A 17,666-nucleotide genomic window follows, 5' to 3' on the forward strand; every position below is an offset into this window, starting at 1 on the left:
GATGTTGAAAAGTGGGAAGTGAAATCGGCCTTAAATTAAACCTTGTTAGCAATGTACACCACCACTGGGTACATATTTGTCGGCTTTTCATTGTTTACTACTCACATTTTCATTTTGTATTTACGAACAAAGAAAAGCAGAAACTACATAAAAACGTCTGCAGCTACCACTTCGAATCAACAGCAGCTCAGTCATAAACAATTACACCAAGTGAAAGGTTCTGTAGTGAGTGTCGTCCAAGAATAACGATAGCAAAAAAAAAGATCAGAAAGTCCATGTTTATTTAATACCAATAAAACGGAGGTGAGTTTGCAGATTGTAATAAGTGATATTTATAATAACAAAGTTTGTAAAAAATATCGCAAACTAAGGACATTATCTAAAAGTATTTGTAATTATTTAATTACAATACGTTTGAATGAAGAAATGTATAAAAAAATCTCATTTTGTTTTTTGCGTAGTAATATATTATGAGGAATTAGTTATGCTAGAAACAGATAACAGCTGACAGCAGAAAAACAAACTAATTCACACTATTGTTGTTGTTATTTTTGCAAATACATATCTACCTACGATTATCTTACAACATCTCTGTACTAATTTTATATCTAGTAGCAGCATATGAAGTCGCTACGATGACAGGGCTGTTAAATTTGCATCGTTAAAAATTAAAAAAAAAAATGGAACCCAATACGTTTTGCATCTTCAGCACTTTTTGAAAATCACAAAAAATACTATTTTTTTAAACCCTAAGCATAGATCATATGACTCATGTTTTTCGGGTAAAAATATTTTGTTGGGTTAATTTATGGACCATTTTAAAATTAAAAAAAAAAAAATAATTTGCCAAACATGAAGATTGTATACTTTAATTTTATTTGTAATTAAAGACATTTTTATGTAAGAGGTTGACGATTTCATTTTAAAAAAGACAATAAAACAGTTATATTGATCTGAAATCAATTTGTCATTTTTTTGCGTTTTATTATTATGGGAATTAACAATGCTAGAAATAGATAACAGCTGACAAAAAACAAACAAACATACAATAAATAACAAAAATTCTTAAGGTAGGGCGGAAACTCATTATCAAGCCAAGTTTTTGCTTCCACCGTATTTTTTCCCTTCAGAAAACAGTATTTTATCAAAACACGAAATTCCTTTTTTTCCATATTTTTCACAATAACAAAAGTTGCTTCACAAAAGACGCTCTATCTCACAAACTATTTAACTTACAGACGTCAAATTTTGATACGAATCATTTGCAGGTTGGTACTATATAAAAATAATATGCATTTAATACTAGCGACTCCATCTATGTGTCAGACCGGGCACTTATCAGCCAACCTGTTAGATTCGGGTAAAGTCCATTATAATACAACAGTGTTGAACTTCTTTCTTGTCACTGAGTGCCACCCGATTCCATTCAGGAAGCTCAAAGACATGGAATCTCCTTTTTATAACCGAGCATGAACATCATTTCCCATTGCGATGAAAATTTTAGAGTAGCTTTGAAACACTCAGAAATTACAGAGAGAGTAGTCCACCGTTGCAAAACTTTATGGTGTTTGGTCGAAACTAGGATTGAATCCATAACCGTTTGTCTGCACGACGGTTGCTCCCATATACATATCAATGTATAATAGTCATTTTCCAATCAAACAAAAAGTACTTTAAAAGGAATACAATATTATACAATGCAATGGTTAGGTTAGGTTAGGTGGCAGCCCGATGTATCAGGCTCACTTAGACTATTCAGTCCATTGTGATACCACATTGGTGAACTTCTCTCTTATCACTGAGTGCCTCCCGATTCCATGTTAAGCCCAATGACAAGGGACCTCCTTTTTATAGCCGAGTCCGAACGGCGTTCCACATTGCAGAGAAACCTCTTAGAGAAGCTTTGAAACCCTCAGAAATGTCACCAACATTACTGAGGTGGGATAATCCAACGCTGATAAACTTTTTGGTGTTCGGTCGAAGCAGGAATCGAACCCACGACACATAAGCGTAGGAAGGCTTCTGGGGAGGGGGCTTAGACCCCCCCCCCCCAGAATTTTAAACGATTTACGATTTTACATTTTTATAAAAATTAAACAAGTATATACAACCGCACAAAGTTCCGCTAAAGACTTTCATGCACAATCGAATTACTTGGGTTGTGGTCAGAGATGGTCTGTATCAAACTTTTTTAAGTTTGCGACTGTCGCAAAGTCGTAAACGTCGTAAACGTCACATACGCGTCGTAAATGTAGGTTAGGTTAGGTTAGGTTATGGGCAGCCCGATGTATCAGGCTCACTTAGACTATTCAGTCCATTGTGATACCACAGTGGTGAACTTCTCTCTTATCACTGAGTACTGCCCGATTCCATGTTAAGCTCAATGACAAGGGACCTCCTTTTTATAGCCGAGTCCGAACGGCGTTCCACATTGCAGTGAAACCACTTAGAGAAGCTTTGTAACCCTCAGAAATGTCACCAGCATTACTGAGGTGGGATAATCCACCGCTGAAAAACTTTTTGGTGTTCGGTCGTAGCAGGAATCGAACCCACGACCTTGTGTATGCAAGGCGGGCATGCTAACCATTGCACCACGGTGGCTCCGTAAATGTAGAAACAGTAAAAAAGTCGCAAACTCAAAATACTTTAGTTGCGTCAGCTAGGCAGCGAATTCGATGATATCCAAGACGATGGTATGTGCGAAGAAGTTTCAATTCTTAGGAATGTCCACAATTTTCGGTTTTAGTCCCCACAGTTTCGCTATTGCATTTTGCAAGAGTACCGTGGATTTTCTCAACCTTTCTTAGCTTTAAGTTCAGTCTCCTGTCCAATATAACCCCAAGGTATTTTGCACACTCACCAACGGGAATTTCGATACCACCTAAGAAAATAGGCTTGACCGTGGGAAAACTTTCACAAATTTCTGCAGAAACTCACACCGAATGCTGTCAAACTAAATTAAAAAATGTTCAGGATTTCTTCTATTCAAAATTAGGTTTTATACAGTAGGTTTACGACTTTTGCGACATACGTATTATACCGTCGCAAATGTATGTCGCAAAAGTCACAGTTTGTGACAGGCCAACCCTGGTTGTGGTAGCAGTTGCCGATGGCAATGTTTGAAGTCTGATATTTATGAAATAGAGCTGTGATTGAACTTATGGTTTAGTTGAATAACTAACAGCCTGTTTCTGTATGTCGAACGAGTTCAATCGATCGACTGAAATGCATAGAAACAGCTGTTTTGTGGTTATAAATTCAGCTGTTTGTTTTCATTTTAGTCGATCCACAGAGCTCATTCGACATACATAAACAGGCTGTAAAGCTCCTTTATTATATTGTTTAGTCTGGTTTACTTATCTTATAGTAATTGGTATTAAAACTATTCTTTCATAAATTAATATGTTAATAATGCTGCAAAAAAGCGTCGCCAAAAAAAGAAGTGAAAATGTTCTTTTTGGGTCCGGAAGTGGTGCAAAATTGGCGGAGAAGCGATGAATGTAATAGGAACTCGTCATAGAACGAATGTCCACCGTTTCAACAGCCGTTGCAATAAATTTGCATCACTTCTTACGGTATGATATTTTCTCAAATATCGTTGTGTGATATTTTCTCAAATAAATAATTTTTATTTATTCGTTTTTTATGTGATTTTTGGTAGAACTATTGTTAGAATTATATAAATATTTATAAAGACCTCGAGCTTCAAGAAACTTTAATTTATAATAATTTTTATATTTTTTTATGATTTTTAATGCATTATAACGCTTGTTTTAATATTTTCAAAAATTATCGATTTTTCTATAATGGATTTAGCATTTTTGTGGCAAAGTTTGAATAATTTTTACCATTTTATTTATTCTTACTCTTTTTTTAAATTATTTGAAAAAAGAAAACAAAAATTACGCATTAAAATATGAAAAAACTGAAGTAAAAAACTTCCTGTGTAGTTAATATAATTAACTTCTTTGTGAGTACATTTTTGGAAAAGCTTTTAAAGTTGTACCTTTAAAACATATCCCAATTTTTTTGCTGGGAAAAGTGTGGAACTACTTTTAGTTGCTTTATTATATATTATTTTGATGTCTACTTTTGTATTCTTTTTTATGAAATAAAACAATAATTGAACCTATAGGTTCGGTCTATAAATTTTTAGCTAGGGGGGCTATAGCCCCCCCCTAGGAAAATTGTCTAGCTACGCTAATGCCACGACCTTGTGTATGCAAGGCGGGCATGCTAACCATTGCACCACGGTGGCTCCCATACAATACAATACTTACCAAATATAATAAAAAAATTGGAAAATATATTCCAAAACAACACAAAATAATTTTAACATTTTACCGGCTTGTCTCGTGTTTTCGTTTAAAAGTGATGCTTTGACGACGTTGGCGTTTGACATATCGACGTTGACATTTGTCAAAACCAACAATAGGTCTGTTCGCGTACTTTTCTAGCAATAATTATCCAATAAAAACTAGCAAGAGAGTAAAAGTGGCAGAGATTTTATTTTTTTAATGGAAACATAGCTGCGCTGCTCCCTTTGTATTCGCGATTCAATAACATATGGAGGAGGTAAAAATAATTTTTGCTGCCACAGAATCCGGACTTTCATCGGAAAATCATCTTGACAAATGAGGCCCATTCACCTCAGCTCATCCACCTCAGCGTATATGACAAAATGCAAAATTGTCCATTAAGCTTGAATAATAATTGTAAAATTAAAAGATATCATGCATTTGCAGGTTAATTGCCTGTTTCGGTATCAGGCTAACATGAAAAATAACAAAATTGTTTTATCTGAGGGTCCTCTATTCTCAATGTACGACTGTTTAGTTTGGTTAGTGGCCTTGCGGAGTTACTTGATTTTTTCACAAATGAACTTGTTTTATGGTTAGAGTTGGTTGGTGTTGAACTGGACAACGGTAACTTTTAACAGTTACGTGTCACACAAGCAACTCTTTTGCAGGAAACGTTTCCAAGCTGGGCAATCATAATAAGCCACCAAAATATTGCGACTTTAAAACCTTCCTGTCGGATGAAAGAATGCTACCCAGCGTCGAATTACAGCCTCAACGATAGAATTCACATGAAATTATTTGGTTGAAATTGTTTTTCATTATCAACTGCATACTTTTCGCTTTATTATGAAATAAACATCCGAACATTTATCTCAAAACATTAAATTTTTCTTCGAATACGAAAATACCAGCTCTTATTGGAAAATATTTTACAAAAATATAGAGAAGATCTTCATCAAGTTGAGTTTGTCTTCGGCTGTTTTATAGAACAGCCATATATCGACTATCGAAGACATTGACATGTTAGATTTGTCGTTCGGGACAAATATTTATGTTAGCCACATATTCATAGAAGTTAAGCGTATACAAATCCCACTTAATTAAAAAATGTGAATTACTAAAAAGATAGTTTGTTATTACACAATGTAATTACATAATCAACAAATTCGAATTGTTTTTAATTTTTTATGTTATATAATGTGTACCATTTTACTAGTGTCCATTTGACCGGAGTGAATTTATAATTTTATTCGTATCAGCAGAAAATTTCAGCAAACAACTGATTTTCCTGCAGTATGTTTGCTGTTCCAAAATAACAGATTGTTTGCTGTTTTAGCAAAAAACAAGTATATACAGCAGTAAGTTCGGCCGGGCCGAATCTTAAATACCCACCACCATGAACCAAATATTAGGGTTTCCTTTGAAATTTCAGGAGGGCTTGAGGACTTGAGGACACTTCCCGAAGATAAATTTAAAGATTTCACCTATGAGGACTATATCAGATTCTGGATTTATAAGAACCATTTTTGTTTGAGTTTTAGAGGAATCATTAACATCTCTTGTAAGTGAGTAAGAAAATTTAAAATAACGTCTTGATTTGAAATCTTAAATCTGTAGATTTTCACCCGAGAAGTAAAATCTGGAAATTTTACATTGAGAAGCAATTTTCATGATCAGTACGCCTTCTATACTCTCAAGAAGTGAAGTCGGTCTATATGGAGGCATTAACAAATGGACCGATAAAAACTTAATTCGATACACGTTTTTGTGAGCCTAAACTACCAGAATATTTACAATTTCAGGCAAATCGGATAAAACTAAGGTTTCTAGAAACCCAAGGAGTTAAATCGGGAGATCGTTCTTATGGGGGCTTTACTAAAATATGGACCTATACTCACCGTTTTCGACACACCTCTTTATGGCCCGAAAATACCTCTAGATTTCAAATTTCAGGCAAATTGGATAAAAACTTCGGATTCTAGAAGCCCAAGAAGTAAAATCGGGATATCGGTCTATATGGGGGCTATACCAAAACATGGAACGATACGGACCATTTTCGGCACACCTTTTGATAGTCCTCAAGTACCTCTAGATTTTCAATTTCAGGCAAATTGGATAAAAACTACGGTTTCTATAAGCCCAAGACCCCAAATCGGGAGGTCGGTTTATATGGGGACCATACCAAACCATGGAGCGATGCTCACCATTTTTGGCACACCTCTTTACGGTTCAAAGGTACATCTCGATTTCCAATTTCAGGTAAATTGGATAAAAACTGCGGTTTCTATAAGCCTAAGAAGTAAAATCGGGAGATCGGTCTATATGGGGGCTATACCAAAATATGAACCGATACTCACATTTTTTGGCACACGTATTTGAGGTCCTACAATACCTCTAGATTTCCAATTTCAGGTAAATTGAATAAAAACTGCGGTTTCTATAAGCCCAAGAAGTAAAATCGGGAGATCGGTATATATGGGGACTATATCAAAACCTGGACCGATATAACCCATCTTCGAACTTGACCTGCCTGCAGACAAAAGACGAGTTTGTGCAAAATTTCAGCACGATTGCTCCATTATTGAAGACTGTAGCGTGATTACAACAGACAGACAGACGGACATCGTTATATCGTCTTAGAATTTCTCCCTGATCAATAATATTATATATATTCTTGATCTTTATATAGTCGGAAATCGATATTTCGATGTGTTACAAACGGAATGACAAACTTATTATACCCCCGTCACCATTCTATGGTGGTGGGTATAAAAACTGCTAAAACAGCAGCATTTTGTTTGCTGAAAAACAGCAGACAGCATTTGCTATTAACAACTCACTTTTTTCTATGAGTGTATATTCTTTGGATTTATCTTAAACTCAATATATCTTGCATTTTTCTCATTTCGAAACCCCTTTTTAACATACTCAGACCAAAATGCTTCTGTTGTGAGCAGTGTTATGAAATAAATAATATGTAGTTGTTGTTTTTAGTTAAACAGACAGTTTTGTGCATTCCACTCTGAATGCTAATTTTTTATTTACAACATTTATTTTTTTTCAATATTGTAACTTTAAGTTCCGGGTTAAGGCCAACGGAAATATATACTTTTAATTATAATATTTGTTCTATTTGGGCGTGCTAGTATAATACACGCAAAGAAAACAAAACGTTTGGGAAACGGGTACCGAAAATGTTTTTCTTTTGTTAGAGTTGATGGCATTCTCTCTCCGAAAGTTGGACACAACGAAATAATTCTTAGTTATTTTTAGGAAAATTTCCTCATTAACTGTTCTTCGTATACTACATTCTTCATCGAAAATTTACACCCGAAATATATAAAGGGTGATTTGTTAAGAGCTTGATAACTTTTTAAAAAAAAAAAAACGCATAAAATTTGCAAAATCTCATCGGTTCTTTATTTGAAACGTTAGATTGGTCCATGACATTTACTTTTTGAAGATAATTTCATTTAAATGTTGACCGCGGCTGCGTCTTAGGTGGTCCATTCGGAAAGTCCAATTTTGGGCAACTTTTTCGAGCATTTCGGCCGGAATAGCCCGAATTTCTTCGGAAATGTTGTCTTCCAAAGCTGGAATAGTTGCTGGCTTATTTCTGTAGACTTTAGACTTGACGTAGCCCCACAAAAAATAGTCTAAAGGCGTCAAATCGCATGATCTTGGTGGCCAACTTAGCGGTCCATTTCTTGAGACGAATTGTTCTCCGAAGTTTTCCCTCAAAATGGCCATAGAATCGCGAGCTGTGTGGCATGTAGCGCCATCTTGTTGAAACCACATGTCAACCAAGTTCAGTTCTTCCATTTTTGGCAACAAAAAGTTTGTTAGCATCGAACGATAGCGATCGCCATTCACCGTAACGTTGCGTCCAACAGCATCTTTGAAAAAATACGGTCCAATGATTCCACCAGCGTACAAACCACACCAAACAGTGCATTTTTCGGGATGCATGGGCAGTTCTTGAACGGCTTCTGGTTGCTCTTCACTCCAAATGCGGCAATTTTGCTTATTTACGTAGCCATTCAACCAGAAATGAGCCTCATCGCTGAACAAAATTTGTCGATAAAAAAGCGGATTTTCTGCCAACTTTTCTAGGGCCCATTCACTGAAAATTCGACGTTGTGGCTCGTTAGTAAGTCTATTCATGATGAAATGTCAAAGCATACTGAGCATCTTTCTCTTTGACACCATGTCTGAAATCCCACGTGATCTGTCAAATACTAATGCATGAAAATCCTAACCTCAAAAGAATCACCCTTTACAACCAGCAAACCCAGTCACCTAAAACATAATTTGATGACTTTTGTAGCCAAAAAAAAAACGGAGATGGTTGACGCGAAGTAGAGCATAAAGAACACAAATTGAGAATATTGAAATTTCCTTTATTTTTATATACACACAAATTTTTTTTTTCTGATTCAATCATTGATCCAATTAATTTTTTAATTGAAATGTCTTCAATCACGAAAATGATAGTATCAATCACAGTTTTAATTGGGCATAGAAAAAATTCTTGATAAAAAAATTAATTGATTTTTTTCAGCAAATTTCAATTAATTTTTTAATTGATTCAATTAAAAATTCAATTGATGTTGATTGCAAAACTCAATTAATTTATTAATTAAAAAAGGTAACTATTTTTAATTACTTTCTGAATTGGCTTAGAGTTTTTATTTGGATTAACAAATGATTGGTTGAAATACACTTTTCATTAAAAATTTAAAAAAAAAATCAGCACTTTTTTTTAACTGAATTAGTCTTCCGAATTTGATTAAAAAGTTAATTGTATCAATTAATTTTTTAATTAAAAAATTTAAAATGTTCAATCATTGACTTAATTAACTTAATGTTCCTATCATGATTAAAAATTTAATTGTATCAATTAATTTATTAATTGAAAAAATTTTCAACTTCAATTAACTTTTTAATTAGAAATATTTTGGTGATATTTTTTTCTGTGTAATTATACTCTGAAATAATTATTTTGTACTCTTTTACAGAAAAACAACCTTATAAAAATGCTTGGGAAATCAGCACATCTAGCCACAATATTGGCATTATGTTTCATACAACTCTCGCAGGCTTACTCGGCCACAGAAGATGCTCGCATCATTGCTGAATATAAACGAAACCTGAATAAAACCGGAATAGAATTAGATCATGCGAAGATTGCAAGGACATTGGTGCATCAAGCAAACTGGGCAGCGGTTGGAACGATATCAACAAATTCAGCTGTTCTGGGGTTTCCAATGGTCAATATCATATCCGTGAATGATAATGATGTATATGGCCATTCGAGTGGAAGCATTCAATTTCTCCTCACGGATTTAGATTTTACTGGTCCCGATTGGCAATCAAACAATAAAGTGACGTTTTTATTCACTGACGAACAAACTCTCCATTGCTCGAGAAAATATCCAAATAGCATTGATCCCATGGAGCCTACATGCCCACGCGTCATAATTAGTGGAGAAGTTATAAAGGTAATGAGAGAAAAAATAAATACAAACTCAGGTAACTGGATGAACTTTCATTGTGGGGAAAATAATGACATTTTTATTGGCATCGGTGGGAGCCATTGTTTTATGAATTATATACGAAGTTTTTCGACAGAATGAAGAAATTGATGTTATTAAGGTATTGAAAAGAAAATGTCTGGCACCAATCTAGACAAACCTAGCTATACATGTTTCTTTGCCGGCTACAGCGAATTTCCATACCGTTCAGTTTAGACCTGACGTGGGTCTTATATGATAACTTTTTAATGCAAATAACATACGAGAATTATTATTCCAGCTTTGCAATACCGTTTTTTATGATGTTAGGGTAAGATAAATATGTTGTCCAAAATGGAGGCGAAGACAGCGGTTTCCGATTTTCATATGTTTTTGTTGGACGATCTGAACACAGAGAAAATTTCATTAAAATTGAACGAAACATTGTTACAAACATAATGGAAATTCTTCATTAAGACAATAAAAATCGTCATAACTTGTATGACACATTTCATTATTAAATCAAAAATCGTGGCAGTAATGAAAAATTTCATTGTATTTATGAAACTATTTCGTTGGCTCAATTTTAATGACAAATTACGATAATATTATGAAGATTTTTATCCCAGTGTTCTCATTTCAGTTATTTGAATTCGTTCTTCTATTTGTATAGAAAGAGGATTGGGATTATCCCACCATGTCCAAAAAAGAATCAATAGACAATTTTTTTCTATCCAAGGATATCACTCCAGTTTATTGATTTTATTTGTATCTTTCCATAACACCAAAAAATAATAAATAAGCCATTATATCATGGCATGTATAAAGGTACTTTAAATGTACTCGTACAAAAAGGTATTGAATGCTCATCGTAGGTGACAAATACAGTTAATTTATCTGAAAGTACAGATTTTCATTGCTGATGGGTAACTGTTTACTTGTGCAGCCACTGTGTGAACGAAATGAAGTTCGGAAATGATTATTTAGCGGTTATTGATTTATTCGCGGATTAGACGGTGCCGAGTCTTGTTGTTACGTCCGTAATCGAAATGCTTGCATCCACGGCTCCAACGCAACTCCCAAAATTGTATTCGATGAAAACTTTTAGAGAGCGGCCATCGACAGTCACAGTTGCCCACAACTTCAATTCGATTCTCCGAACTTCTCGCATATTTCTTGCAAGAAAACACAATGTTCAGGAATACACCACGTTCGAACAATCACAGCAACTCCTTTGCTCCACAAACCCTATTTTTTCCTTTGGTGTAAGATTACGTGAACCATGTTAGGTTTTTTCAATACACCTAGAGAAGGAATATGACAACTTCAAATATGTTTCAAGAGCATAATCTTACTTTTGATCGGGGCACATGTAACATGATTCTAGCATTTATTTAATTTCTCGGAAATTATGTATCTAATTTTGGCAAGCACACAGAAAAAAAATGTTAATCAATTACGAAATAAATTAAAAATAAATTCCAATTCATTTTTTAATTGAAATATCTCCAATCAAAATGATAGTATCAATCACAGTTTTAATTGGGTAATAATTGGCAAATTTCAATTAATGTTTTAATTGATTCAATTAAAAATTTAATTGATATTGATTGCAAATCTCTATTAATTTGTTAATTGATTCAACTAATTTTCAATCACTTTCTTAACTGACTAAAGAATTTATTGTTTCAATTATTTTTTTAATTAAAAAATAAAAAAAATTTCCAATCATTTTTTTTAAGTGTCTTAATCTTATAAGTTTGATGAAACAGTTAATTGTATGAATTAACTTTTTAATAGGAAATTTTGAAATTTTCAATCATTTACTTAATTAACTTACTGTTTTTAGTTTGATGAAAAATGTATGAATTAATTGTATCAATTAATTTTTTAACGTCAATCAACTTTTTAATTGGAAATATTTTGCTGCTGTTTTCTGTGCATGTTTATTTTTTGAAAGAAGGTAATACTTTTGTGACAAAAATGTTCCCTGTTCCCCATCCATGGAAACATTTTTGAGGTTATCACATTCGTTCTATCACGTGATATCACAAAAATTTTGTTCACTTCGAAAATCAAAAATCGACGTTTCGACATTTTGTTAGAAAAAGTTGGAAGTTGACGCAGACATTTTGTAATCTTCACAAACAACTAATTGACATTTAATATTTTTGAAAATCAACACAAATCGTCTAGTCGAATTTTCATGTTGGCGACTTTGGAGGGAGAGAGATATGATGGAAATATTTCTACTATGTCTCTGAGAGTATTTGAATAGAAGATAAATCGACTTTTAAAAATTTTCGAGAAGTCGATTATTCAGCTATTTTAGACAGCTGGCCAAATATGAAATCAAGTTTGTTGTATTTAATACATCATAGCGCTATTTTTAAAAATGTGGTTTTCCAGTCAAAACTAAATATCAAATTTTCACCAAAAATTAAAAAAAAAAAAAACAAGTATATACGGCCGTAAGTTCGGCCAGGCCGAATCTTATGTACCCTCCACCATGGATTGCGTAGAAACTTCTACGAAAGACTGTCATCCACAATCGAATTACTTGGGTTGTGGTATCTTAAAACTTCTTAACATCGTTTTCAAAAACAAAAAAGTTATGTATAGTTAAGTCTACAAATAATTACGAATCGATATGGACTTTTTGCACGGTACGTAGAGAGCCAGAATTGAAATATGGGGGTATCTTATATGGGGCTATATACAATTATGAACTTGATATGGACCAATTTTTGTGTGATTGGAAATCGATTTATCTGAGGGATATATATAACAATAGACCGATATGGACCTAGTTAGGCATGGTTGTTAACGACCATATACTAGCACAATGTACCAAATTTCAACTCACTCGGATGATTTGGCTTGGTACATTGGCTCCTCCAAGAGGCTCCAAAACCAAATCTCGGGATCGGTTTATATGGGGCTATATATGATTATGGACTGATATGGACCACTTTTGGCATGGTTGTTAAATATCATATACTATCACCACGTACCAAATTTCAAGCAGATCGGATGAATTTTGCTTCTCCAAAAGGCACCGGAGGTCAAATCTGGGGATCGGTTTATATGGGAACTATATATAATTATGGACTGATAGGAACCAATTCTTGCATGGTTGTTGGATACCATATACTAATATCACGTACCAAATTTCAACCGAATGGGAAGAATTTTGCTCTTCCAACGGGCTCTGGAGGTCAAATCTGGGGATCGGTTTATATGGGGCCTATATATAATTATGGGCCGATACCGACCAATTTTTGCATGGGAGTTTGAGGCCGTATATTAACACCACGTACCAAATTTCAACTGAATCAGATGAATTTTGGTCTTCCAAGAGTCTCCGGAGGTCAAATCTGGGGATCGGCTTATATGGGGGCCATATATAATTATGGACCGATGTGGACCAATTTTTGCGTGGTTATTAGAGACCATATACTAACACCATGTACCAAATTTCAGCCGGATCGGATGAAATTTGCTTCTCTTAGAGGCCTCGCAAGCCAAATCGGGGGATCGGTTAATATGTGGGCTATATATAATTATGGACCGATGTGGACCAATTTTTGCATGGTTGTTAGAGACCATATACTAACACCATGTACCAAATTTCAGGCGGATCGGATTAAATTTGCTTCTCGACTCAGAATTTCACCACGACCCAGAATATATATATATACTTTATGGGGTCTTAGAACAATATTTCGATGTGTTACAAACGGAATGACAAAGTTAATATACCCCCGATCCTATGGTGGAGGGTATAAAAATAATATTTAGCAGAGATGAAAGTAATGTTGGTAAAAAAGTTGTTTAGTGTAAACATATCTCTATTCTCTCTTAAAATTACATTGTTTATTTGTAAATAAAAACTTCGTTTAATTCGCATTGTATTTTTAAGATACAACCACTATAAAAAAACATTTTTATTTGAAAAAAAAATGTGGTATGCAGATGTTCTTTATTTACCATTTTGCATATTATATATTTTTGTCGTAGGTATCGGCGACCTTGTGCATTTAAGGGTTAATTGATTTCTAAATGTCTTGAATTTTCATAATTTATTTTATTTTAACAAAATACACTTTCTTCCCATATATTTTTATGCTACATAAATGTCTTTAATTTAATTTCAGATGGACAAAAATAGTCCGATATATGATAGCGCTATTGTATCGTTTGTGGAACGTCATCCTGCTGCGAAAAATTGGTTGAAAGGTAAATACCTTTTCATACTAATTACTATACAAATCAAAATATACACGACAAATCTTTTTTGATATTTTCTTTTTAGCCCATACATTTTATCTCTGTGAATTGGATATTAAAAATATTTTCGTTTTGGATTACTATGGAGGACCACATACTGTAAAAGCCGATGATTATTACAACGTAAAATTACAGTGAAAATAAATGACCTGATAAATGTACAATTGTTTAACCTCATAATCTAGGACAACACTTATGGCACTAAGAAATGTGATTTTTTTCTTTTATGCATGTATTCAAATAAATATTAATTTTGATTTTAAATAAAAGAAATAAATATTTATAAAGATTTTGCAAAATTAAATGGCATATAGCCAAGATTGTAATTAGATTAGGCTCTTTTATTTCGGAGGACTATTAAGTCCTCACACGCAGTATGAACTTACCGAAAGGCAAAAAGCACCAAAACAGTATTATAAATTCTAACATACAACCTCCCACCACAAAAACTACTAAAGCCAAATAAAATTCAATACTCTACTAAAAAAACTTCCTAAGATGTATTATAAAAGATTTCGACATTAAATTTGGAAATATTAAAATTTATTTCAGTTAGGTGTGCTTTTGTTAATTTAATACAAACTTTATTAATTACATCTTTATCAAGTTCAGAAATTCGGCACTCGTCGCTAGACATTTCCCAGCAAAAATTCCTATTACCAGGTATGAGTATAAGTATGCCTGCGCCAAATTGGTTCTAAACAATACCCTAAGTACCAATATTGATCAAATTCTACATTTGGCAATGTAGTTGAGTTTAAGCTTTTGAAAGTCTAATCCGAATTTTTGTATGAAAAGATATCGTCAATTAAACTTAATACTGTTCAAATTGAAAAAAGCACTAAATGAAAATGCCAGAAAGGACCAAGTTGGTACTTTTTTTGGAAAAAGCACCAAATTGGCATCACTGCTTACAGATAGCTAGCTATTCTTGTTCCCTTTAAATATGTGAGATAGTTCCTCACATGCTTTGCAGTTCCCTGGTATGTTCCAGTGACTCGGTGACACCCAAATTAGGTGAATACTGCTCTGCTCAGTCATCTCGTTGAGAGATTTGCGGCTGTTTATGGCCGGTATCAAGTTGAGGAATACATAGTGCAAGGATTTTATTGCACATTTACTATATTAATGCAAACATATGTTGGAATATTTGTTGTGTGGAGTAAATAAAACATTTGTTCAAAATTTTATTCTGATCTATACACAGAAAAAAAAATGTCGTAGTTAAACTAACGCTAAATTTAACTTATTTCTATTGAAAAAAAAATTATTTGCTTGTAGTTAAATTTTTTTACTTTTATCGAAATTTTCCACAGCTTAATGAAATCTTACTTTTTTTAAGTATGTCTCAAAAACTTTATAAACTAAACGTGAGTATAAAGTGCAATGACCGTACACATAAGTTCAATATGAACTAAAAAAAATGAAAATTTTCATACGATTCCCAAAAAATAGTAAGAATGAACTACTGTATGGTAAAAATGGTCATACTTTGGCGCCAATGATTTTCTTCTTTACTTTTAGTTAATTTTTTCTTCTATGAGATGATGAATTTTGGTGAACTGCAGTTAACATAAAAAGTACAACAGGGCATTAAAATTTCCTGGATTTAACAACGCTTTGTGGAATCTCAAAATCTGGAGTAAAATGTAGTTCAAATTTCGTGCGTGGTAGTTCATTCTTCCTATAAAACAGTTCACTTTTTTCAGTGTATGTGCAAGGTAGTTGACACGAAGTATTATAAATTCAAACGACCTTCTTTATTGTTTCAAACAACAAAGAGCTATGCGATTAATATATTTTACATAATTCAATCACTTTTGAGTGAAACGACTACGTTTTATGTTACGTTCACTATTAGTTAGGGTGTCCAAATAACCGGTTTTTGAAAAGTCGATTTATCCAAAAATACCAATGTTTTAAAAACGGTTTTCGGTTTTTTATTTTTCCCAAAACCGATTAAAACCGTAAAAATAGAAATTTGTGAAAATTTATTCACGAAATTTAAAAATAAACTAAGGATAAAAAATTAATGCCGTAAAGGTGCTCCTTTTTCAATTGATAATTTCGTTTGTATTTATGAAATAGTCGTTTACTGGTAGATGTCGGACTATAAATCTACAGTGAATTGTATATGCCGAAAGAATTTTTTTCTTTTCTGAGGAGCGACATTTTAGAGAGCCAAAATTTTCTTTTGACTTTGAAGAAAATTAAAAAAAATTTGAGACTATAGTCAAAGGACTTCCAATAAATTTGGGTTTATTTTCTCTCAAAGAAAAAAAAAAGGAAATTTCGAAAGGGAAATTTCGTTGGGCTAAAATTTCATAACCGAGGAAAACATTTTTCGGGTGTAGTTTATCTCTTCGCGTTTATCGAAGAATGCGAAATCTGTTGTATGCAAAAAATTAATTTGTTTTCTGGGAAACTAATAGGTTGGCTGATAAGTCCCCGGTCTGACACATAGATGGCGTCGCTAGTATGAAATGCATATTATTTTTATATAGTACCAACCTTGATGATTCGTGTCAAAATTTGACGTCTGTAAGTCAATTAGTTTGTGAGATAGAGCGTCTTTTGTGAAGCAACTTTTGTAATTGTGAAAAAAAATGGAAAAAAAGGAATTTCGTGTTTTGAAAAAACACTGTTTTCTGAAGGGAAAAAATACGGTGAAAGCAAAAACTTGGCTTGATAATGAGTATCCGGACTCTGCCCCAGGGAAATCAACAATATTTTATTGGTATGCAAAATTCAAGCGTGGTGAAATGAGCACGGAGGACGGTGAACGCAGTGGACGCCCGAAAGAGGTGGTTACCGTTCACGTTAGCGAACTTCAGCGAATTTCAGAACAAATCATAGCCATATTCGAGAGGTTTACACGTTCTAGAGTGTTTTCATTTTTTGTGTTATTATTTTTGTTATTAGTAATATTGAAAACTTAATTTAATTTCATGAAAAAATTTTTACCGCGAGTGCACTGTATTTATGTTTTTTTTTTTCTAAATTAAAAATTAATATTTGGAGGCGGTTATATATTACCTTCTTTTTCCTTCCAGGATGTATGTTTCAGGAGATTGAGGATAAGTTTTTCATATACAAATTTCTACCAAAATTTTGAATCTGTAAAATTTTTAATTTTTGGCAAATTTTGATTCAAATTAATTTAAAAAATAGTTGATGCAATTAGTTTTTGTTTTAATTAAAAAATCCTTTGAATCAATTTAATTTTTAATTTATTTTTTTTTTTAAATTAATAGAAATTTATATTGAAGATATCTGGAGTAAAATGTAGTTCAAATTTCGTGCGTGGTAGTTCATTCTTCCTATAAAACAGTTCACTTTTTTCAGTGTATGTGCAAGGTAGTTGACACGAAGTATTATAAATTCAAACGACCTTCTTTATTGTTTCAAACAACAAAGAGCTATGCGATTAATATATTTCACATAATTCAATCACTTTTGTCGTAGGTATCGGCGACCTTGTGCATTTAAGGGTTAATTGATTTCTAAATGTCTTGAATTTTCATAATTTATTTTATTTTAACAAAATACACTTTCTTCCCAT

At 33.2% G+C, this 17,666-nt stretch overlaps 1 protein-coding gene and 1 long non-coding RNA gene across 2 annotated transcripts in view; one reads left to right on the top strand and one right to left on the bottom strand.

Annotated features, from left to right (window-relative positions):
- Positions 1-17,234, bottom strand: part of LOC142240252 (uncharacterized) — a 44,401-nt gene extending 27,167 nt beyond the window's left edge. Inside the window, exon 1 of the long non-coding RNA XR_012723309.1 lies at positions 17,141-17,234. This is a non-coding gene — a long non-coding RNA (uncharacterized LOC142240252). The remainder of the gene's footprint in view (positions 1-17,140) is intronic.
- On the top strand, positions 146-14,408 carry LOC142241998 (protein CREG1-like). Its single transcript, XM_075314012.1, has 4 exons — positions 146-303; positions 9,320-9,802; positions 13,972-14,053; positions 14,130-14,408. The coding sequence occupies exons 2-4, from the start codon at positions 9,338-9,340 to the stop codon at positions 14,240-14,242; spliced, it is 660 nt and encodes a 219-aa protein (XP_075170127.1). The 5' UTR covers positions 146-303; positions 9,320-9,337; the 3' UTR covers positions 14,243-14,408.
- Positions 17,235-17,666: the final 432 nt, after the last annotated feature.

This window comes from Haematobia irritans, chromosome 1 (genome assembly GCF_050003625.1).
Source record: "Haematobia irritans isolate KBUSLIRL chromosome 1, ASM5000362v1, whole genome shotgun sequence".
In the NCBI taxonomy this organism is placed as follows: domain Eukaryota; kingdom Metazoa; phylum Arthropoda; class Insecta; order Diptera; family Muscidae; genus Haematobia; species Haematobia irritans.